General features: G+C 37.0%; 2 protein-coding genes across 9 annotated transcripts in view; one reads left to right on the top strand and one right to left on the bottom strand.

Moving 5' to 3' along the window:
- The window catches only part of LOC115452308 (protein ultraspiracle homolog), a 52880-nt gene extending 47859 nt beyond the window's left edge, over positions 1 to 5021 (top strand). For all 8 annotated transcript variants that reach the window (XM_030180802.2, XM_030180798.2, XM_030180801.2 and 5 more), the window contains 4 exons: positions 743 to 815; positions 1163 to 1312; positions 1586 to 1635; positions 2220 to 5021. In XM_030180802.2, coding sequence (XP_030036662.1) covers positions 743 to 815; positions 1163 to 1312; positions 1586 to 1635; positions 2220 to 2438 — 492 coding nt within the window. In that variant the 3' untranslated portion in view covers positions 2439 to 5021. The remainder of the gene's footprint in view (positions 1 to 742; positions 816 to 1162; positions 1313 to 1585; positions 1636 to 2219) is intronic.
- On the bottom strand, positions 5018 to 19167 carry LOC115452306 (uncharacterized protein C05D11.1). The gene is made up of 18 exons (XM_030180792.2): positions 18869 to 19167; positions 17769 to 18114; positions 16247 to 16349; positions 15908 to 16030; positions 12764 to 12877; positions 11879 to 12031; positions 11316 to 11585; positions 10941 to 11083; positions 10626 to 10734; positions 10106 to 10276; positions 9447 to 9683; positions 8785 to 8904; positions 8280 to 8575; positions 7746 to 7920; positions 7259 to 7402; positions 6719 to 6876; positions 6175 to 6327; positions 5018 to 5539 (listed from the first exon to the last, which is right to left on the bottom strand). The coding sequence occupies exons 1-18, from the start codon at positions 19005 to 19007 to the stop codon at positions 5482 to 5484; spliced, it is 3012 nt and encodes a 1003-aa protein (XP_030036652.2). The 5' UTR covers positions 19008 to 19167; the 3' UTR covers positions 5018 to 5481.
- Between the last annotated feature and the right edge of the window lie 4147 nt (positions 19168 to 23314).

The following is a 23314-nucleotide window of genomic DNA, read 5'->3' as shown; positions in this document are numbered from 1 at the left end:
CGGTAAAAATTGCTTACGGACTTCTGGAAGTTTTCTTGATAATTTAAACTTCTCTAGAAAAACTGGCCACGTATAATAATAGCCTATACCTAGTCTTTCTCTTTGTAGTCGGTCCCTCATGACAGGATCGTGGTCATCATTGGATGTACCGCATTTAGAGCGGATTATTTGTCTCCACCGGTTTCTCTCCATTGCATCTTCAACTAATATGTTATGTATAATTTAGCCACAGTTTGGCAATGCCATTTCTATTATCTAGATTATAATATTGTAATTACTATTGTGTCTGAAATCCGACATGGTAACTATCGTGTCAAACTAAAGGATTTTTGATATTAAACACATGGCTTGCCCGGTATTTTAAACGTGCTCGATAAGGTAATGAGTAAACTTCTGTAATTAATTATTCATGGTATTGAAATGAACGAATCGTCAGTGAAGTCATAACCTTTCATATTATTAAAGTTTCTGTCGTGAAATACATTTTTCTTATGATGGCATACACTATGGTTACATGTATTTATGTCATATGTATTATCTATGGTCACCACGACGGTGCAAATCTAGCAGATAACGGATGTTATGTTGAGATTTCAAGGTCCAACAAAAATACCGATTTGTATCATTCTCTATAGCGCTAAACACACCCATTCATATATGGGTGATGTATTTAATGAACTTGTTAACTTGTCAATGTTTGTTACAAAAAGTTGTAAACACGTGTTTGTCAATCGGGTTTCAGTACCTCACGGATGAACGAGAGAACGTCGACTCGCGAAGCACCGCGCCGCCACAACTCATGTGTCTAATGCCAGGTAAACACGAATATGATTATATTGCCTACCTCGCTGTATTGCCGCCTGCCTCGTGGCGTAGTTGTATTACGGTGCGACTGCAGTGCTGAGATCTCGGGTTCGATCCCCGTGTCGGTCTGTGATGTTGGGTTTTTCTACTCAGTATCAGCCCGAAGTCTGCTATTTATGCTCAATATTGTGATAGGCTCGTTCCCAATGAAATGGGACGGAGTGAACACAGCGGAAAGTGAAGATCGTCAGCTTTATATATTTATATAGATTTTCGGAAAAATTTGTTCGACAAATAAGAACTGGTTGATAATGACTGAAGAAATTCCTATATTCATGCCGAATGTTTCCGTCGTCAGGCATGACGCTGCACCGCAACTCGGCGCTGCAGGCGGGCGTGGGGCAGATCTTCGACCGCGTGCTGTCGGAGTTGTCGCTGAAGATGCGCACGCTGCGCATGGACCAGGCCGAGTACGTCGCGCTCAAGGCCATCATACTGCTCAACCCAGGTCCGATATTACCGCTAACTTTATCTTGACATAGTCATCTATACTTTCGCTAATGGTACAGATCAGTTGTTCCCAAATTTGACTGCGCCTCGACCCATATAATTCCAAATTCTATACTCACTTCTAGGCTGTCACGTAGACATTTTTAATACTTTATATCCCTTTAGTGAATAACGAGTGTGTAAGAATTATATATAACAAAAATTAAAATTGTTAGTCATTAGTAATATAATTTCGAATATAATGCTAATTATTACATTGTATGTATTTCAGACGTAAAAGGACTAAAGAACAAACCGGAAGTGGTGGTTCTGCGTGAAAAGGTAATATATTAAGAATTATAATCATTCCAATGATTATAAGCATAATTATAAAACTTGTTCTGTAACCTAGTTACGGTTCGTAGAAATCTGGTGGGTTTTATAAAAAAATATTTTACCATAGTAGTTCTATTAAAAGGGGTGTATACTGTATACCCATATAATATCGAAACATATCTAGTGAAATAAATGAATACATAGTTTATTTATATGGGCGCTGCAAAGTGCACCCTACAGCCCTTGATAGTGTCAAGTAATGCAAAGTAGTGTTGTCAAATGACGAGAGATAGCTTGTCGCCAGTCGACACAATTATGCCGGCCTGTTTAAAATCAAATATACACAGGCTGGACCCTTCACACGACACACTCATGAACTACTATGGCGGGTTTTACACGTTGTGCACGGTGATCACTATTCGGGCATTCACAAATATCGTATTACCAGGCGACGAGCTACGTATCAAATGTGAAAAAACCCGGATTTTGTTAAATTATTAACCGACTTCAAAAAGGGGTCGGTTCTCAATTGGAGTGTTTTTTATGATTAAAAAATAAAAATATATTATCAGCGGGTGTGGTGTTCCCAGATGTTCTCGTGCCTGGACGAGTACGTGCGGCGGTCGCGCTGCGCGGAGGAGGGTCGGTTCGCGGCGCTGCTGCTGCGCCTGCCCGCGCTGCGCTCCATCTCGCTCAAGTGCTTCGAGCATCTCTACTTCTTCCACCTCGTCGCCGACACCAGCATCGCCTCCTACATACACGACGCGCTGCGCAACCACGCGCCCTCCATCGACACCAGCATACTGTAGACTCGCAAACACCGCCACACCGCTCGTTACATGCGATCTGTTGCGTGCTGCGGTTGCGGCTTGTAGTTTAACGATCTTTGGCTTGAAGGTACTCAATGAGTAATATTTTTTTCATATCGAAAAAATTGGAGCGTTTACTCGTTGACATCGTATCCAAAGGGCGTTTTAAGGCTATATTGCCACGAGATTATAAAGGCGTGTTGGGTCTCTTTCGTGGATAGTTTGATCGAACCAAACCACGATGGTCTAGTGTGTCCACGTCGACGGATTTATTGTGCAGCTTGTTTTTTTTAACCAATGAAGTATTGCTTGGGAAGTAAATGACATTGATCATAATGCGCGCTTCTAATACATCTGCCCCCTTAGAATGTGCATAAATTACGACACTAGAACCCGTGTCGGTTAATTGTGATTGGTTGATGGATCAGCACGTGACTCCCGCGTTAGTCCCTCAACCAATTACAATGATTACATTTAAACGACACGACCCTTCGTGTCGTATTTGTTATGTCACATTCTATGGTGTATTTAAAAAAAGAGGTTTCAATTGAATAATTACAAGCGCCTTTCAAAATGAGATACGTTCAACGGGTGTTGACTACACATAAATTCTATGAAAACGAATAAAACATAACATCATCGCTTGTTTTTAAATCACGAATGTAATCAACGCTTTCAATCTGTCACATGCATATCATTTAGATGTCATCTAAAACGAAGCGAATACATAATGAAATCCATTTTATAAATATAAAATTTATCTTTGAACCATTGCTATTCCGTTACACTGAGTAACATTCGACGAGCGACGGCCTTCGTTATGGGTATAGTTATTATATAATGCTTTTTAATACGTGAAGCTACTTGTAAATGTTCAGTGTACCTTTTTGCTGTAGTCGGATATTTCTGAACTAGTTCTATAAGGTTTAATATGTAAAGGTTAAATAATATAAATGTTATCGATACTACATATAGCCTCACGTTTGGAGAACATAGTGAATTTAGGTGTATCGTGAAGTTATAGCTGTTTCTGAATTTATAAGTCTGTTTAGTGTGATAAGCGTGGTTGCTACAGGCGGCCGCGCTGCAGCCCGATGCATCTAATGGAGTTGATATAAGAGCGTTTTTGTGTTATGATTTTGGATACAGGTGTTCCGCGCTAGAACACCTTTTCGCATTGGCTCACTCTTCACGTGTTTTCTATATTGAGTTAACAGAAGATTGCTAAATGCTTGTTTGGGTATAGATACCAAAGTACGTTGTTTTCTTTTAGTGTTTGGACGGAAATTCATTGGCTAATTTTGATCATTTATATGATAAAGTAAATGCTAGCTTCGATCGCGTTTTCAAAACGTTTGAGAACTCGTTTCTTTATCAACTTTGACGTTAAAATGTTAGCGAGTTCGTCTACACACGAACATTGCAGCTCCACTATGGTGTAGTGATGTTATCGGAGTCCGCGCGACACAAGCGCTCGGCCACACTCGGTGCGCGTTGAATCTCGCGGCGTGCGCACGCGCACGAGAGCTGCACACTGACGTGCGTAATAGTGTAAATGAGGCCGCCTCTTTATTATTAAAGTTACGTAGTCTATAGCGAAACGTAATTAGTCTATCATTTTATTAGAGAATTTTATTCAAGTAGATGTTCATAGTGAATTAATATAATGTTAGATTAATAAAATTGCTCTTTTAACATTTACCAAATCTTCTCAAAGCACGTATATTTTAATCTTGTATATCGTGGCAGACGAGCCGCCCGCGTTCGTGTTAAGGCAAACTAGACGTTATGGATATGTTAAGTGAACTGCGTGACACCATGTGCGAAGTAACTTGCAACGTTCTATTGAAATACAAATATTGGTGCTTCATAACACATTTTAGATGTGCATATCAAATATGCATCGTAATCATGAATTTTATTGTTACTTGGAAATATCGATATTTTTCTCTACTGTTAGTATGTAACGAGTTATTTGTAAATATATCAATTCGTGTACAATTTATTGTTAGTTTATGCATTAATAATTTTATATAAATGTAATCCTCACCAAACGGGTGGTGGGATATGTGGTCAGGAAGGCCTACGCGAGTGGTTCTAAATGGTAAACAAATGCTGGTATATGGATGGTTTATTTTTGTATATCGTGCACACTAACAACTTAGTTAACCAGTATTAAATAGACTAAACCGACAAACTGAAATTCACGATAGATATTAATTAAAAGTTTTAATATCTTGTCATAATTGGTGTATACAGATTCTATAGAAGTCTTAGACTGTGTAGCGAAGCTCAATTTACGTCTACAGAGGTGTATAAAGAAATATTTTTGCTCTGTAAAGCTTTTGACTAATGTTTTCAGTACATTCTTTAGGACTTGTTGAAAATTATAAACAAAGGTTATATGAAAATTGGAAGGTTAATAATTGACATGATATTTTATGAATGGGTTCGACGGAGATGTTGCAGCGGTTGTGAGATGTTTTATTATAATGTTCACTAATATCTGGCTAAGTTTAAGTTATATTTTTTGTATAGAAATAGCTTTAAAATGAATGGTGATTAAAACTATTATCACAATAACTCCACTTTTTATTAAATAAACAATTTTACAATAAAAAAATTGTAACATATTTTTTTAATATATTTGTTTTAAAAATGCGTATTGATTAAATATATTTTACGTGATCACCCCTATACCGCATAGACAGGCGCAACGATTGCATGCACACATAACCGTTGGTATTCCGATCCATAGAGTCTTGGGCAAACAGTGAACGAATAACACAAAAAAGTGCCCAACTTAGGAATCGACTCTGAAACGTTCTAGACCGTGATCTGTGTTCTGCTAATAAACTAGGCGATATCGTAAACAGGGAAATATCTTGTAAGGCACAGCCAAGCGAAGTTAATTTAAACAAAAACTTAAAAAATACGTGTAATATATGAATACTTAATTTCTTATCGTAAAACCAGTGTAAAAGTATGACTCTGTTATTTCTGTTAAAATAATACACTTGTACATGTTGTATAAAAATTACGCTTATTTGTTAAAGTGCGACGCTTCCATAGACTCGTACGCTTCTAGTTTCACGTTCACTCTGCAATTGTGAAAAATAATTATTCAATATTAATTTGAGGTCTGGCTTATGTGGTGCACATGGTAGTGGCGACGTACGATAAAAAGCCAAATCATCAGTAAAGGATAATATAAAATCATTTTAAATTATACACACTCATGCCTTTTATCGCCGAAGAGGTAGGCAGAGACGCAACTAATGCACCCATTTACTGCCCTGTCTATGATATGATGTCCCATTATATGATAAGCAGGTGAGCCACATTGGTCTCAAAAATCAGACATCGGCTTGATATCGAGTAGAAAAACCCAAATCATTCTACACGACCTGGGGATCGAACCAGAGACCTCAGCATTGTAGTCCTACCTATTTGAAAAACATTGCAAAATATTGCTTTATAACGGTCTTAAATAATTATTATGTATTTAAGAAATTGCTAATTAATTTTTTTGAATTTCTGAGAACTTTTACTAATCGCTAGTATATAACTGGTGGTATTGAGGCTGGTCTCTAGGAAGACGGCGGCGGTAGTGGCTCCCAAAAGTAAGTTTCACTTCGTGCTCATGCATGAAATTGTATGAAATAAAAAATTGTAACCTAACCTTGGATACATACTGATACGGAAATGAGTTTAGTTTTTATAATAATATACTTACTTTTCAAACGCGGCCTGCATGTCATTGACTTTAGTCGGGTGGCAGACGATGGCGAGCTTGGACTGTTCGTAGTCGAACAACAGCGGCAACCACCGCGCCGCCGCCGCGCGCGCAGCCGACGGCGTTACCGCGGATATCGCGCACACCAAATCCCTAGGATACAGGACAGTTGTATACAGTTATAATAAAACAAACACGCATCATGTCTTTATCTCCGTAATGGTAGGCGGAGATGCAACCAGGGCACCTACTTTTTACATTCCAACATTCGGGCTGATTCTTAGTAGAAAAATTCAATACAACTACGCCATCTAGGCAGTTATATACGAAACTTTAAAATATGCAAAATACACGAAATTGTATAGGCCCGTGTTTGAAATATAGGGCCATGCTTTCATCAGAGGAAGTAGGTATTTAATAGTTTTCCTACAGCTACTAATATTTCTCTCAAATCAGGACAAAGCTCCAGTAACTGCATAGTCATTGGACTAAGAATTATTTCGATGAATCAATAATATTTAAAACGAGGTAAATAATGCTTTACCTGTTATATTTTTCACCAACACGTTGTAAATAGTTGAGTAACGACTGTTTGACGACATCAGCTGGACACTTCTCGTTCTCAACTACTTCGAAGAGGGCGGTGCTCTTCGCAGAAGCGAAAAGGTCATCGTCGAATTTACCGTCCGCCAAATATTCTTCCTGTATATGAATTGAAAATAACACATTAGTGGATTTTACAAAACAACCATCAAAATACCTCTGGAACTATATCCAAGATGATTTTCTGCAATCTTTAACACTGAAGTTATGTTATGGATACAAAATATCCTACCGATAGACTTATCGTTAGGATATGTCATTCCCATGACTTTTGCTATCTGTTATTTTTTGTTATCTGCTATCGTTAACGATTGTGAGAAGGCATCCGGCTACGGCTTTTCAAAGGAATATTCTATCAATTTGCGTAAAATTAATCGAAAAATTGAAAAATGTATAAATACGTAAGTTTCTGTATTAATTGTTGCAACATTGTTTTTTTTACAATAAACCACAGAATAATTATAAAATAAGGTGCACTCACCAAAATAGACTTGGCTTTGCTATAAGCAGCAACCGTATTAGTGGCCCTGTACAGCGAGAATACAAGTCTGCCTTCAGTGGGAGAGGCTCGCACGCCGTACCCGTACGAGAGACCACAGCCGCGAATCAGACGCCACATTGGACCCTGTAGAACAAATATTATTATGTAAGCAGTGTGTGTAATCCACAGTGACCATCTTGTGGCGGAATGCATATTTAGTGAATAATTATATATGAATAGAAAGTTACAAGCACCAGTGATCCTCAGATCTACATTATCGAGTTTTCTTTAGTATCAGCAAGAAAAAGGCTAAAGTTCCACCCGATCAAATTGTATATTCAATCCCTATAACATGTAATATATCATTAATGGAACACGTATCCACAGATTTGATCTGTTCGTTAGAATCCATGATCATCTTTTAACCTCGGACTAATTACCATCGTACATGACTGCATCAGTAGCATGAAACCATCAGCCGCCTCACCTCGAGCTGCGTGAAGTAGTTGAGAGCGACGAGCAGCGGCGCGACGTCGTCGAGCGCGAGTCCGCGCGGGCCGGGGCTCAGCTGCGCCAGGAACGACGACTCCAGCCCGCCCACGCCCATCACGAACCCGCCGCCCCAGCCCGACAGCAGCTCCGCGTCCCAGTACAACGTTGGCCTGTACATACAAACAAATTAATCTAGATTGATGACTTTTCCTGTTGATTTTTCAAAATATTTTTTTTAATCAAAGCTGGTCCTGATAATTAGGAACACAAAAAAGGTATCAGTCAAGCCGTGACTGATTTATATTTAGATATATTACCCATGGAAGCTATGAATAGACACATATATATTACAAGCAATATGAGATATCAGTAACTAAAGCGTATCATCGGATGGGTATATAGCGACAGGCGCTACGCATTGGTTACAGGGCTGGATGTTGTATATTTGATGTCCCTCGTATAATCTGATATTTATACTTTAATTTTAGTATGTTCTTAAAATTACGAGTTGTAGTAATTAGTGACTCACGGCAGAGGCGTAATCTCGTTCTCCCTGCCGAATCTCTTCCATGGTTCCGTGCTGAGTTTGTATCTGTCAAAGTCCGCCGCTAGATGGAGCCACGCGTTCGCCGTGATGGCCTTCAGCGTCGTCTTGGCTTCGTTCACAGCGGCTTCTGCGGAATCGCCGCCAGCGTTCAACTGCTCTATAAGATCTTTGAGGAACTTCTGTTGCCTTAGTACCGAGCACCAGTGCATGTTTGTGTCTTTACTGTATACGGAGTCTCTGAGCGCGTCGTACACCATCTTATTACCGTTTCTACGGACCTGCGACCAAAATGTATGGTAGTAGTAACAAACTAGACCCTAGTTTTATGGTATAAAAATTCGATTACGTTTATGATATTAAAAGAAAAAAATGTGTTATTGGTATTAGCGCACATGATAAGGAATTTTGACGATGCCTGTACATAAAAATAACAATTTAGTAGGTTTAATTATACAAGAAAAAATAAAAAAAAATATTTTTCATGTACCTGAGCTACATCATTGATGAGTCTCTGGGCGAAAACTAACAACCTTTCCTTCGTTAACTCAGGAGCATACAGTATGTCGTACAAGAGATTCACTACTTCTTCATAATCTTGAGGCTCACACTGAAAACAGAATATACACTTTAAAATCATATTAATTGGGCTCTCGGCAATTAAAATTAAAATAGTAAGAAATAAATTAATCCACATTTAAAATTTTATTGCTGCTGTTAATTGCACTACACTTTTATACAGCATATTTTGCACAAGCAAGTACATTTATACTTTAGTTTGATTTGAACAATATACAATTTCCTTGTATTTGCATTTTTATAGACATTTGGGAAATAAATATCCTATGTCTTCCTGATATAATTTTGACGGATATTGAAGTTTTCCATGATCCGAAATGCACTTTTAATGTAACACGTCTAAAAAAACATCTGTTGTGATCATGTGACTAGAAAAAACTCCATACTTTATAAAATATTTACAGATGGATCGAAAGAAGTTATAAATATCGATGAGGCTTTTTATGACCCACAATAACAAAGCATGAAATCTTTACTAATATATAAACCTGAAGAGTTTTCTTTTGTGAATTCGCTAATCTCAGGACCTACTAAACGACTACACAACTGTTAAAACCTAAAATCCAAACTCACCCTAACTTCAACACGAACAAAGTTTCCGAACAGGCCGACGGAGAAGTTGCCGCCGCGTTCGAAGCCGATGTCGGAGGAGAACAGCACCGTGAGCTGCTCCGTGGCGGAGATGACGTCCTCGTGCGGCGTGAGTGCGCCGGCGCGCCACACGCCGCACTCGCCCAGCGCGTGCGTGTGCAGCGGCAGCCACTTGCGCACCGCCTCCTCCACCGACATCGTGTCGAAGATCAGCGTCATCTGTAACATTACACAATGTTTAATGTAGTTATAGTAGACTACAGTCATTCTCAACACTCGGTTACACTCTAAATTCGTTCGTAAAACACATCTCGCCTTTATTTCCCAAGGGGTTGTCAGAGGTGTAACCAGGGCACTTAGTATACACCACATGTTTTTCGTTCCGAGATGTGATTAGGACCGCGCCTATGGTCTATCCGACACATATTCCAAACTCCGGGGCGATACTGAGTAGAAAAATCCAATATCACTTTACTCCACCCAGGATTTAAACCCGGCACTTCAGAGCGCTGTAGTATCGCGCACACACAACTGCGTCATTCGCATAATCAGTTTGTATACATCAGATAATATTGTGCTAAAAACCGCAGGCATTTGATCGAAATAGATTTTTTACAAAATATAAACCACAGAATACTCACATAAACAAAGTTAGTTTTAAGACTATGCACTCTGGTGTAGATCGGGATCTCCTTCAAGTCGAAGTGTGGGCAGGACTCGGTGTCCGAGCTCCACGTAGAGATGGTGTGACACTTGAGGGACGCACACGACGGTACAGGGACGGATGCCAGGGTTCCGGGGGGTGGGGGGCGCTGTAAACGTATCAGATAACGTAAGAACTATGCATTGGTTGTAACTAATGGCTAATTTCAAATAATTCTTATTGCTATCTACAGATGGATAGCAAATCGATATTCGCTATTTTGGTCGATACCAATCATAATGAAAGTTGATATGATTGCAGATGACTTATATATAGATTGGTTTATATTACCATTGATCCAAAGTTAGTTCTTATGACTGTTTAATGAAACATCCCTAAGGCAATTCATTTTACAACTTGTCATAATTTATCGTTCTCTATATATTCATAGTAATTCCAGCACAAAGACCGAAAATTTATTATAAATAGTCATAACTTCATCCTACAAAGATACATGCCTCATTGAATTCCATAGCGTCTTCGAGAAGTTTCATTTTCTCGGCGAGTCCACTTTCACCGAGCTCCGCTCTCTGCTGTTCTATCCTGTTCTTTTCTTCTTCTGCCATTCTGAATTAAAATCAATCTTATAAGATATTTTAATTTATATATTGTGTGCATACTGCCGAGCAATGTCTGTTGTTGTTTACAATGTACAGAAAAGGTTATCTTATTGAAAAAAATATTTAATAAGATAAATAAAAAGAAATTGTTTCATGGAATTTTTTACTCCAAATTAACAGCATTCATTATAATAAAGAGAAATTAATACAAACTTGTCCTGCAGCTCAATGCTGGGAGAGCCGACGACGGTGACCAGGTCATCCGTGAAGTACTTCTGCAGAAGACCAAGCCAGTAATCCTGGCTCTCTTCTAACAGAGCTTTCAGATCTTTTTGTGGGTTCATACGGGAAACAAACTGCAATATAATTTGAACATAAAATTTACCTGAATGTCATATTAATGTCTTATAATTTATTTTATTTATTATATTTTATTAAAAACTGACGAGTCTTTATGTTATAAACTTATATCCTATGATCTTCACACACATGCCTGAATCATAAAGACCCAAATTTTAGTTGCCTACAGTATACATTTATTCATTTATTTAACACTGGTCTTATTACTGATTATCAAATACAACTTACGTCCTGATCGTTCTGCGAGTACAGAGCGTCGCCGATGCATCGGAACGCGACGGCGTGATGCGGGTCCGACTCCAGGCTGGCGATGGACTCCCGCAGCTGCTTCTTCAACAGCCGATTCAGGCGTTCCATGTCGATAGGGTCCTCGCCACTACACACGACTTTCAAACATTTCCTGGCCTCATCTCTGGCAGTCTCCAGTTTCTCGATTGGAACGTTGTCTAACTCAATCTTGATCAATGTTGCCAGGTTTTCTGTTAGGTTGTAGGATATCTGTGAAAAAAATACACGTCGAATTGAGAACCTTCTTTTTTGAAGTCGGTTAAAAAGGGCAATTGTATTACATTTTGGTACTCAATAAATACTTCTTTAAACAAATTTCAATATGTTGCTCGGTTGAGTGACTGAAATTGAAACACCATGCTTGTGATTGGTTAAGGACATGGATCAATAACCGACCTTCTATCTATTGTTTTAAAACCATATATCTATTTAGATGTTACAAACCCAACTAGCACCTTAAACTAGATTTTTAAGTTATTCCTAAAACCTATTTGGATACTCACATCGCCAGCGAGTGCATCTTCCCTCTCGACAAGACACTTCTGCAGCGGCGCGGCGGCCGTGTCGCACAAGTACCGCAGCAGGATGGCGCACGCCGTCAGGTCCTTCAGCGCCGACGGCTCCGTCAGCACCGGGCCTCTCCACCCGAACAACACCTAGGAACAACTCATTTTTAAAAGGTTCAAGTTAGCTCGTTTCATGGAGGCCAATACCTATTTAATACATACATTATATACATATGCACCCTTAAAACTAAATTGACCTAACTAAAAAAATGATTTGTGGGAAACGAATAAAAAAGATTTTAAAACAATTCAGAAGGCAGTGAATTGGGCGGTTGTCAAAAGTGAGAAACTCCGTTTGTATTCTATAATTTTGTTTTCTCATCATCATATAGAGCATGCTTCGGACGATCGTTTTGAAACAAAATCGGGAAATATATAACTTTTGAATTAGATCAATTTAGTTCTAAGGGTGCGACATATTTATTGCTTTGAATGACTAGACGAACTTGCCGTTCGCCTGATGGTGAGCGATGCGACCGCCTATAAACAGAAGAAAAACCATCCATCACCTTGAATTACAAATTATTGTTTGGTATTCCACTGCGTTCGTCATCCTGAGACATGAGATATTAATTGTGTCCAGTAGTTACTCCCGACTACAATGTATTATTAGCGACATTGGCAGCATAGACAAGAAAGGATATGATAAAATGGTTAACTGTAAACAGATATTTCTTTAAAGAAAAATCTATTGGCAACCTTTATGGGTGATCTGAAGTTTCCTTTCGTTATTTGGATTCTGAAAACCATTGCCAACGTTCGTTACTCAGATTGGTCATTAAAATTTACGTCGACTATAAGAGATATCTATGATTAAATTACCTGTCCGCAATCTTCAGTGTCGGCCGGCCATTGTTCCCTCAGCTCGGAGTACTTCGGCGGCGGTGGAAGAGTCTGCCACGGCTTGGTCCATTCCTCTTGCGGTTCTTTTTCCCTCTACATAGAAACATGCATTATTTGTCAAGATTTCGTAGAATATTAGTAACTAGGTGTTGCTCGCGGCTTCGATTGTGTGAAAAGCCTTTCCCGCTGCTAAAGTACAGCAACATTTATTTAAAAAAATACAATTATTGCCCACGGGAGCACATTACCGGGACAAAGCCTATGCGTTAATGTAGGCCATGGTTCAGTGCCAAATTTCATCAAAAACAATTCAGTTGTTTCTATACTTACTTCTAACAAACATCCAAATATTATTGCAAACTTTCGCCTTTATAATATTAGTAACACGTAAGATAGTTTAGTTTTTTATATATATTAAATGTTATTACCCAGTCAAAATACCAACCTTTAACTACATTGTTATACAAATTTTATTAGCTAATAATATGCCCACACCAACCATATTATCACATTAATACCTCTTTAATTTATTTCTAAACACACAAGATGACGGATAATTAAAAACGTAAACATTTGTCTCGATTTAACAGATTTAGCCAGACGACACGAGCAAATCTATGAGTCATGTTCTCATTCGTTCCCTGACCTACACGCAGGTCACCCTGACCGACGTAAATGAGTTTTTAAATGTGAATTGTAGGCGGTGTACACGACATCAATTACTATGCAATCACACAGTTGCTTCTGGTTCATTGAATGATCGATATATTTGTTCTAGTATCGTTCTTAATGCGGTTTAATAAATTATGAATCAATTATTAATACTCTATTGATCAATAAATCTATATTAATATATTTCAGGGGCGAAGGGTGAAATTTTCTGAAAGGGAATCCGATACAACAAATAGGTACGAATATGGATGAATGCAGTCTGAAAATTGTTTTAATGATAATTAGATTCTACATAAATTTTCCAAAAAGGGAGCTTCCCCACTGCTATATTTCATACACGTTTTATTAGCTTAATGTGATTTTTGACTAATGATTAATGACACACACATTATGCATTTATCCCCGAAGGGCGGTATGCAGAGGCACAACCAGCACCCACTTTTCGCCAAGTGTACTCCGTCCCATGATGTGATAGGGGGCGAGCCTATCTACATATCTCGCACAAATTCCAGACTTCGCGCTGATACTGAGCATAAAAACTTAAATATCACTTTGCCCGACCCGGGATTCGAACCCAGGACCTCAGAGCGCCGCCGTACCGCGCCTGTTGTACAACTACGCCACCGAGGCAGTCAATAATTAATGAGTACTCCTTAAATTACAGGAACTCCAAACACAAAAATATTCTCTAATAGTATTACTTCAATATGAGCAAAAGAAATAAATGGGATAGAGCTTATGCAAAGAAAATCTTGTAGACTGATATACACAATTATATAATTGTTTAAGACAATATATTTCTCAGAATACAATATCTACAAGGAAAAATGCTCAAATATCTGTCGCGCAAGACCTAGAATAACATCTATAATTATGATTTCAATCTACGAGTATACTATCATATAAAGCTGAAGAGTTTGTTTGTTTGAACGCGCAAATCTCAGGAACTACTGGTTCAAATTTAAAAATGATTTTAGTGTTAGATAGCCCAGTTATCGAGAAAGGCTATAGGCTATATAACATTAGTAAACGGTTAAAGTTACGAAACTAATATGTATGACGCAAATGTTCCCGATAAAAAGATCTAAAAAAATATTCTAAAACAAAATCACCGCCACATCTATCTTTTTGTCTGAACGCGATACACTCAAAAACTACCAAACGGTTTTCGATGAAATTTTGGTAGAAAAAATAATTTTAGACCATGGGTAAGACAATGGCTACTTTCTATCCCGGGAAAATATATAGCGGGACTTTTATCCCGGAAAACCATCAACACGCGGAAATTAGTTATCGATAACGCCAAATGGTAAACTGCCAACCAATTTTTGCTGCAAACGTACCTCCTAAATTTAATATACTTAGTACATATGGAGCTTTATTCTGCGCAATTAGAATCATTCATCAGTGTCGTATCGACAACTTCTAAAGTGGTCGATACGACACTGATGACCTACACGCCACTTATACCACATTTAACGTCGGAAAGAGTAATGCTATAAAAAAGTGCGTTACTAACAACAGACATATATACACACTTGAAAAACGAGGTAATATTTAGTTATATTTTTTCTAAATATAGTAGTAGGTATTGATTTTCACGCAAGAAACGTTTAGGAACGTGAAGAACTTTATAGTACTCGGTGAAATGGATGTATGATATGGTACACAAATTTCAGAAGAATATTTGTTTCGTCTTTCGAAAAGTTCCGTAACATTAAAAAATACACGTCGAATTGAGAACCTCCTCCTTTTTTAAAGTTGCTTAAAAATAGACATACATAATTATTGTTCAAGTGTGATTAGATTCACATTGCAATACAAGGTCAGACGGTTTGAGAAAATAATGCACTAACAGATCTCGACAATTTGTATCACGAGAATTGATTTGACCCGTATGTACTGACGGTGATGAAACACCTCCATTATTACATTATTCACCTTTACTGGTGGTAGGATATATTTCATATCCGTCCGGATAGCGACCACTGTACACAAGGTATTAAAACCCGCCATAACGGCCCGTGTAAGTTGTGCCGTTCCGGGATCAGCTTGCGTATATCCGGTGCCAACAGGCCGGCATAATTATGTCGACTGCTGAGGGGTAATCGTCTCTCGTCAACTGACATTATATTGGATCCCACTCCACTTACCATCAGGTGCAGTGGCGTCACTTTGGCGTGCTCGTATGAAAAGAAACCTACTTGGATGAAAATACATCAGAATAAAATATTAACGAGTTTAGTAAGACGAGGACTAATATTATAATCAAAACGAAAAATACTTTCTTGACTTACGAGACGGATCTTTTGTCATCAATGTACGTAATTTATTACGAGCAATAATTTTGGACAAAACATTCACGCATTTACGTAAACAAACGCGTAGCTGCATCCTAACTCAACGTCTTGAAAAAATAGATAAAGCAGAACCAATAAATTGACGAGTCACCTTGGCGATGATGTCATCCTCCACCGTGGCCAACGCTTTGAACACATCGTCGGCTTGTATTTGACCGGCTAGAATGATCGTCAAATTTTCAGGTCGGTAGAACTTTTTATGGAAGTTTCTTACCTACAACAAAAATACAAATAGGTAAATTCGTTTAACAATTACGGATTTTTTTTTTCAGAATATCATGTCTATCTTTGGAAGGTTATTCTCAAATGCACCGCGCTACTGGCGAAAATAGGCTCAACAAAAAATCTTAGGGTGCGAACACACTGATTAACGCTGACATTTCCCTTAATATTGACACGCAACTGTCGGACCTGTTAAATAGCAACTTACTTTCGTGTTATCGGTTGAGGTGCGAAGGTTTTCCATAATACCACCAGTTTCAGCGGAATAACCGCTGTCTGGGTACATCGCGCGCATCAATTTCAACTCGCATCTGCAATATTTGGTTATTTTATTGATCGATATAAATTATTTGTGTAGAAGTAAATATTATAAACAATGTTTAAATCCATCTATATCCAGTATGTATCACCAAGGACTGCTTATTTTTACAGCCGCTAGTGTGATTGGTCTGAGGGGTTTATTCTCGAGCAAACATTCTCACCGTCCCCAGTCTCTATTATACGCTGCAACTGCACTTATCTTAGAAGATGACCATCAATATTTATAAACTTGTTTTTATTCCTGTGTAAAGCTTGATCGGGTCTATTAGCGTAAGTGTTTCTGGCGTAATTACTCAGTCATAATTAACATATAAGGAAGAAAAATTAAGTAAAAAATATTTTCGTTCGTGGTCACGGAGGCGGGCGAAAAAGATATAACTAACATACGATAAACAACATAATAGTGAATAGATATATAGTGCAATATTATTACTTGTATTTGGCCATGAAACACATTACTCATTTCAATAAATCATGATCTCAGGACAGAGGTAATCCAAATGCAAAGTGCATTTATCTCCCACTCAAACATTGTGTTCTGAAAACACCTCAACTAATGTATAATTCAAATATATCCAAACAGTGTTCATAATATGTAATTACGCATATGTGTAGTAAAATTTTCTAGCGACCGCTGATTTCACACTGTTTATTGCAACTCATCTTAGTAAAGATATTATTTTAGAAAATATTATCATAAAAATTTTCAATTGGTTGGCAAAAGGATTTGAAGTATAAAAGTGGGTTACGCAATATGCTGACATAATCTCGCTATATAAATTTCGTGCATTTCGGCGCAGTGTGCACCTGGCCTTAAAAGTTTAAAAATATTTGTGCATCACATGTGCTCAAAGACAAGGTGACTTTTACTACTCAAAACTACTCTATGTATTTGTTTTCGCAATATGATACATAGGTGTTAAAGGGTTTTATAAACTTGTAAAATTTTAAAGAGATGTAAATTTAAATTAAATCTGCTTATAGTGATATTGAAGGGTTATTAAAATCACATCACACTAAATGGACAACAAAGAACTATTTATGGCGTAAATCACTTACAAACAAAGCAAGCCAACACACAACTCAGACATTGCAAAGGATAGGAAAAGAGAGTTATTGCATTCTATTAGTCACTAAAACTTAGTATTTTTTTATAACATTAGGTCATTGTAAGTAATATTGTACTATAAGCAGTTTTTAAGTCATTTGATCTGATTTTTGTCTTCCTATAAGAATTAGTAAAATATAACAAATTTTACATTTACACCATATTAATTGATTGATAAATATATGGAGCTATATGAAATTATATATACTGTCCAAAAGTAAAATGCTAACCATGTAGGCATGTAAGCAACATCTGCCATGTTTATTAATAATAAAGATAGACTATAATATAAACATTTTACCTGCTATCTGCCGTATTCTCTCGTCCCTGCATCTCACAATACACCACTCCAGCATCCTCACCGTCACCATCAATATGATGGACCTCCGTAATAAACCCATGCTCTGTGAGGGTCGGATGCAGGATATGATCCAGGTAAATAGGGAGTAACGTCAGCATGCCCTGATCTCCTGCTGTATAAATGGTGTAGCAAGTATGGTCTGTATCGGTCCATGCATTCGTGCCATGGGCCATGCAGCGGTTAGCCAGGAGGTCCAGGATACCCTTGTAGGGGTAACGCTCTGAGCCCAAGAATATAAGATGTTCCAGGGTGTGAGGGAGACCGTCATCGTCATGGGCCTCCGTTGCTGTTAAAAATAAATAATTGACAGATAGTTATATTATCTTAATATAGTATTTAAGCGCAATTATAATATTAAATACACATTTTTTTAAGATGTTGCTGTTATTGCCTGGTTCTGGAATTATGCTGGTGAGTGTTTTTTGGGTACTATAGTTGAAAATAAAAAAATCTTAATTGAAATAAAAGAAAGGTTCAGAAGATAATTGCCAGAGGTCATCAAATTAGGCTGAGTCCATTTCTTGAGAAATCAATTAATATATATCATAATTTGTTGAATGTAAGAGATTGACTATAATTTGTATTTGTGTATGTGGGATGTACAATAATTTTTAGTCGGTGTTTCAATTCTCATTTATGCCACAATGTGACATTGTTAACAAAAACACAACTTACTAATTTAAAATACAAAATATTTTTTTTTATTATGTTTATTTTATTTGGTGAATGTGCCAGATGTTTAAATAGAAATAGTATTAACAGAAGTTACTATTTCTTAATTCCTGTTTTAATAATGAGGAACAAAGGTTTTTAAACAGTAGGTATTACTTTTATATCTGTCAACAATATTGTTTAATTTTAAAGGATATTTGATACGTTTCCTTCGAAGTCATGTATAATAACTATGTTCTTACAAGCATTTCATGCAGTTTACGAGGTTACCCCCATACATAAAATAGTAGTTTATAAACAAAGCAAACGAAATATAATTAATGTGAACTCAAAACAAATATGCAATAAAGTCAAGAAAAACAAAATACCAAGACAGAAGAATCCGTTAACAAGTGGGCCTTCTACTTCGGCGATAATCACGGTTAATCCAGTTTTCTCCGACACATACTTATTCACAGGAATCACATCTGAAGCTTTCGTAGAGGACATCAATTTAAAATGAGACATCGTTGCAATTTTTGTTTATTGATTACTAAAAACTCTTCGTCACCGTGCCGGTATATGGTAACCTCCCCATAGACAAATAAACCTGAATCCTCCCCACCGCCACTTGGTAAATTGACAGCATCAGGGACAGCATAGACTGACGCAAAGAGAATTATGACTGACGTTCAGATTAAAGCAGAGTTGCCAATTCCTTTTTCCCAATAAATAACTCGAAACCTGATTTTCAGGCGGTCTATTCGAAGGCACCTTTTTTAAAAAAAAGGCATTTTTACATCTTCTAATGTGACATTAGTCTATTACGTTTTTTTTGTCCGGACATATATTATATGGCCAAATGTTTATACTTTATTAGTCTAGTGCCGGCGCCACACACAGACAAATATTTGAACAAAGACTTTCCCACACATTTGAACACAGTTACAGACACTGAACAAATTTCAATTTTTATGGTTTTTACTATTAGATTTCCATATAATCGGTTCTCCTTCAAGCAACTCGATAACTTTGAACGCTTTGATGTGTGGTCGAAAAACCGATACCGAATGGAAAATACGCAAACATTTAAACAAATTTCCGTGCTAAACATGTGTTCAAACAAGTGTTCAAATAAGTGTTTAAATATTTTTGCTATGTGTGGCGCCGGCATTAACAGTAGCTAAGCTAATCACCAATGAACCATCCAGTAATGAAACGCAATGTCTTCGTTGAAAGGGCGTCTAAGTTACCAATTTTCGGGGTAAATCTACTAAGTTGGCAGCACTGGATGAAAGTGGTTTTTTTTTATTTATTTATTACGGCTCTGTACACTAATCCATTGAGCCCGTCTTCCATAATATAATACAATTTCTTTCTCATAATTTCTCAATTACGTATACAATTTACAAGTTTTTCCTAAACAAAAAGTTACAATACTTCGATGGTAGATCGCACATATTGGAACTGTAGTCGGTAAAATATCCTTTTCTTTATCTGGTACTGATATAGGCCAAACTTATGGGAAGATAAAATGATGTGGTCGAGATCGACGGTGGGACTAGGACAATGTGTGCAACTATTTTTATTTTGATATGGTTTATTATAGGTATACCAGGGGTGGGAGGACACACTACTTTGTTTAGCAGCAGACCATGTTCCTTTATTTTGAGAAGTAATTTCCCATAACAGTTGCCATAATTTTTTTGAATTCTCTAAGTACAGGAAAACAATCTGTAAATGGCACTAAATCTGCCTGTGTGGTCTTCATCCCATATAGATTTCGTTGCCTAATTCGTTTTCTCATTCCCGAAGGATGATAGTGAATTACGAAGAAGAAAAATAAAAGGAAGTAACAACAAATCTATAACAATATGCTTTTTTACCGATTTACTAACGGCCGGTCTCAATAACATACTTAAGTACTTATCGGGGTTTAGCTGGAGTTTGCTATTCCAACTAGATAGTGAAAGTTAAAGTAACTGTTACTGCTGTTTCAAAATCCCGCAAGTCTATGCACCCGCCACGCCAAAATGTTTCATTTTGCAGAGAATTTCTACTAGATATATTCGTTTACAGACAATAAACGTTTTCAGTTTTCACATGTCTTAGTGCCTATGAATACTTATTAAAGAAAAGCCTGTATTATTTATGTACCTACCCGTAGTATTTCTGGTCCGAGCGTTCTACGTGTAGGTATACAATATGTTAGTTTGTATTTAATTCATATATTAGCGCCTGCGAATTACAAAGCTCTAGTATAAAGCAAGCTATTGCGTATTGCTTGTATAATTTGCCACAAACCCTGTTAAAAATAATGAACTCGGAGCGAAGAATTGCGCGATAGTTTTATTTAGGCGTTGGTGAGAGATTGTTATTGTTTATCAGTTACTACTAGTTAGGCATCGAAAAATGTAACTTCGGGATCTGTTATTTTTTAATGCAGTCGTTCCTTTTGTTGGCTTCAGTCATCGACGTTAAAAATATTATATGCTCTCATCGGAAAGCATAAGATTTAAATTAAATAAATAATTATATTCTTTCATTGTTTGTCTCTGAATAATTATAGTTATATGAAATTGAAAGCTAATTTTTCCTTAGAGGGCTGAACAAAAAAAATTATAGTTGATCTTGCTAGGGCAAAAGGGTCTTGCTAAAAACACCAACGAATTAAGAAAATATTTATCCTTTCTGTTTAATTGTAAATATGTTTCAGGAATGGTAAATCCATGTAAGTACCTATAAGTCCATAATATTATTACTTATAATCATGCTAATAATTTCAAATAAAATTTTGGCCTAACAACAATCCATATGAAGGCCCTTATAATGATTTCTTTTTTTAAATTCATTTTAAATTTAATTGGTGACTTATTTAATATCGATATAATAGCCATTATTGTTTTTTTAAAATCACTCCCACATTACATTATACATTCTTAGTTTTACGATGGTGTTCAAGTTATTTTCGTTGAGTATTTTTCATGTGAATATATTATGATAAGCATTTAATATTTTATTTACCCCCTCTATATACGCTTAAATGCCAATAAGTTCATTAACGAAATATGTAACATACCTGCATAATGTAGCAAAATAGGTGTGAGCCTTAATTATCTATAGTCTGATCCTAAATATATCTTCATTCTACATTTTTTTTTCATTCAATGACTAGACGAGCTTGCCGTTCGTCTGATGGTAAACGATACGACCGCCCATAAACAATAGAAAATACCATCCAACACCTTGAATTACAAAGTATTGTTTGGTATTCCCACACGCTCGCCATCCTGAGACATGAGATGTTAAATCTCATTATGTGCAGTAGTTACACTGGCTACGATGTCCTTTAAACCGGAATACAACAGACTATACACTGCTGCTTGGCGGCAGAAATAGACATTGCGGTGGTACCTACTAGGCGGACACTTATATGAGAGACCTACCACCAGTGTTGAGAAATAAAAAATGCTGATATTTTTGGTAAGTATCGCTCGTCGACGGGTGCAATCAGTTATTAGAGTTTGATATAGCTTCATGTAAGTAATTGTTCATCATTGTCATTAGTAGTTAGTAGCTATCATAAACTTATGTCATACTTCAAAGCCAATACTTACAGGGCCCTTATTCTGTATGATAGTGTAAACGCGTAACGCGGCCGTGTCATGTTATCTTCGAGAAATGTGTGTGGAATGGTATTCTGTAAGCCAAATTTCTATAGTCCTAAACATGATGCGTTGTGTTACGTGCTTGTTACGCACTGTCAAAATAACGTGCGGGATAGAGAATAAGGCCCCAGTATTGGCTTTGAAGTTTTGTGGCTAGTTGTATTACATACGCGGTATGAGTAATGCGCGAAGGTCCCAGGTTCGAATTCTAGGTCGAGCCTAAAATAAATGTTATTGGATTTTTGTCATAAAAATAACCTAGTCACAGCTCTGAGTTAGGAAGTTGACGGCGTTATGTAACCCCGTGGCTAAGCATGCACGTAATGCCGTTGCTCCTACACCTAATTCCTCTCTGGTTATGTCGGATTGCCGTCTCATCACACTATACAAGTGAAGACTCAGAGTTCATCTGTGTAATGCGTACAGACTTGTACAATAATATATCTGGCTAATCATCGTTAAAATTTGCAGTTGTAGCCAAAATTCCGCTAAAATATATTATCACTATTATTTAGTGACCTTTATAAGTCTTACATAATAATAATATTTAATGTCAAAGAGTCTTAGAGCCAGACTATCGAGTGCAGAGAATACCCTTTGAATTTTTTTTATTAATTTAAAATGCTGTGAAGATACGTATTTAAACATGCTCATCAACGTCCTTGTCTTGTCATTCAGCTGTAAAAAATATATAGATTTACTTTGGGGTAGGCAGGTATAGTCATTTTATACGCCGACCAGCGCCCAAAGTTAAAGAACTTTCAAGGTTGAAATGCGCAGAACATTAAGGCATATACGTACATTTTATACTTCCTTTATGCTTCAACAGCCGGCCTTAATATTTTCTGATAATTTACAAACAGTTGAAATGCGTACATTTGGTTGTTATCTATTTGTATTAACATAGGGCTGTATTAATAAACGAAACTCACCTTTAAGTACAATCTCAAGTAGACTTGAACTATTAATTTATTTATTTTTATTTATTTATTCTCTCTTAGAAATATTACATGTATATTTAAATACAAGTATATTAAATTTATGTTCGGCTGGTACGTAAAATAGGAAGACCTGAGCTATAAGTACCAGCAACCTTCCAATGACTCAGTTTAATGTATGTACGTGTATAAAACAAAGTTTTAACAATGTGCGACTTAATCTAATATA

The sequence above is a fragment of the Manduca sexta genome, chromosome 23 (assembly GCF_014839805.1).
Source record: "Manduca sexta isolate Smith_Timp_Sample1 chromosome 23, JHU_Msex_v1.0, whole genome shotgun sequence".
Lineage (NCBI taxonomy): Eukaryota > Metazoa > Arthropoda > Insecta > Lepidoptera > Sphingidae > Manduca > Manduca sexta.
The sequence above is the reverse complement of the archived record's forward strand: the minus strand, read 5'-3'. Positions and strand labels throughout refer to the sequence as shown.